Below are 1664 nucleotides of genomic sequence, written 5' to 3'. Positions count from 1 at the left end.
ATGATGCATTGCTTTTATTCAACAACTTAAAGGATCCAAGCATAGAAATACTTGATTCGTCAAGCAATAAAATATATCAAGCAATATTTTCTGCCAAAATAACCTAGAACATCAATATAGAAGTTCGGATTTTGCATAAAAAAGATATGACTAATTCCACCTTATGGCAAAATGTTACCTGGAAATTAGAAAGCTTCTCCTTAGTTAACTCATCTGTTAAAGTAGAAATTACTACGGCATTGTTAAGTTCCTGCAATTTCTGGACAGACGCAAGAGCCCTGTTCTTTCCCAAATCTTCTTCAGAGAAGATAAAACTCCCGGATAAATCCCACAGCTCCACGTTACCCTCGTCATGTAAGGTCACAGATTTAACCCCAGCAAGAATTAGGTTCTTTGCTGCAACAAAAATATCTTACTATTACACTATCCCTCCCCGTAATCATCAAAACCAGCACATGATATCATATTAAAGGTTATTCAGACTGTGCCGATGATAATTATACAGCATTAAGCAAAAACTAAAGAAAGGTCACCAGTAAACACGGCTTATACTGTCACAAGTTCAAAAATAATCAAATTGTAATATATCATCATGGCGTCACCAATCTGTCAAGTGTTTAGGATATCTAATATACTAATCCTGATCATATACCAAACGTCACCATCAGGCAAAATATAAAATATCCCTCAACTAGTGCAGTAAATCACATTTTCTCTCCTTCCTTTCATCTATCCAAATTGCACAATAAACTACAAATTTTGAAAAGATCCAGTCATCCGTGATTTGGGTTTAATTAATACACTTAAATACATTAGTACAAACATAAATGCAATATAAAAAGGAACGTATAAAAAGGGCATGCTTTGAAAGGAAATATGATGGACCATTGTGCAAATAACTGGCATGAATTAGTATTGGTAATTCTATGAAAATGATTCATCCAGTATTGCACACAAATAAATTGTTCATTTATTTACGAAAACAGATATGTTGATCAAAAATAAAATATTTTCTTCTCACCGGAAAGCAAGCAGCAGCATGAAATTTGGCTAAAGAACTGGAGCTAAACAAATTTAATTTCCAATTTCATCCAATCAGTTTCCACCCAAGTCAAAAATGGGAATCGTAATCACCACAACAGAGCACCCTCTACTTCAAATCAAAATAGGAAACACTAAAGTTACTATAAAGTACGACAAACTAACACATATAAGCACACAAAAGTATATAAAAACGTGCTTACCGACTTCAGCACCAAGGCCTTGCAAGCCAGATACGAGGATATTAGAAGCAAACAATCGACGCATAGTCTCGCGGCCGTACACAGCGAGCTGACGGCTATGCAGATCCTCGTCGATGTCTCCGATCGGCGCCTTACCATTCCGTCTACCGACGCCGTTACTAACGCCGTTAGTCCCATCGGCACTTCCGCCTCCCATGTTGACCGTCGATACCCCGGCCGTTCCTCCAGTGGCTGACGTAGCAGTGGATACGAAACTCTGGTGCTTCTTAGACAAGGAAGAGGACTCTGAATCTCCTTCTAGCGCCGCTCCTGCAGTAGGTCTCTTCACAGGAAGCATAAAGTCTACAGAACTGTTGGAATTCACCATTTCAAGAATCAAAAACTCAAAATTAATAACTTAATCAAAATAAAATCAAAGTA

General features: G+C 37.6%; 1 protein-coding gene across 1 annotated transcript in view; it reads right to left on the bottom strand.

Annotated features, from left to right (window-relative positions):
- Positions 1–1656, bottom strand: part of LOC111398203 (ubiquitin-activating enzyme E1 1-like) — a 12832-nt gene extending 11176 nt beyond the window's left edge. The window contains exons 1-2 of the mRNA XM_023025138.1: positions 1245–1656; positions 179–396 (exon numbers count right to left, since the gene is read on the bottom strand). Coding sequence (XP_022880906.1) covers positions 179–396; positions 1245–1611 — 585 coding nt within the window. The 5' untranslated portion in view covers positions 1612–1656. The remainder of the gene's footprint in view (positions 1–178; positions 397–1244) is intronic.
- Positions 1657–1664: the final 8 nt, after the last annotated feature.

The sequence above is a fragment of the Olea europaea genome, chromosome 1 (assembly GCF_002742605.1).
Source record: "Olea europaea var. sylvestris chromosome 1, O_europaea_v1, whole genome shotgun sequence".
Taxonomy (NCBI): Eukaryota; Viridiplantae; Streptophyta; class Magnoliopsida; order Lamiales; family Oleaceae; genus Olea; species Olea europaea.
Note: the sequence above shows the minus strand (reverse complement) of the source record. Positions and strands in the feature narration are given on the sequence as shown.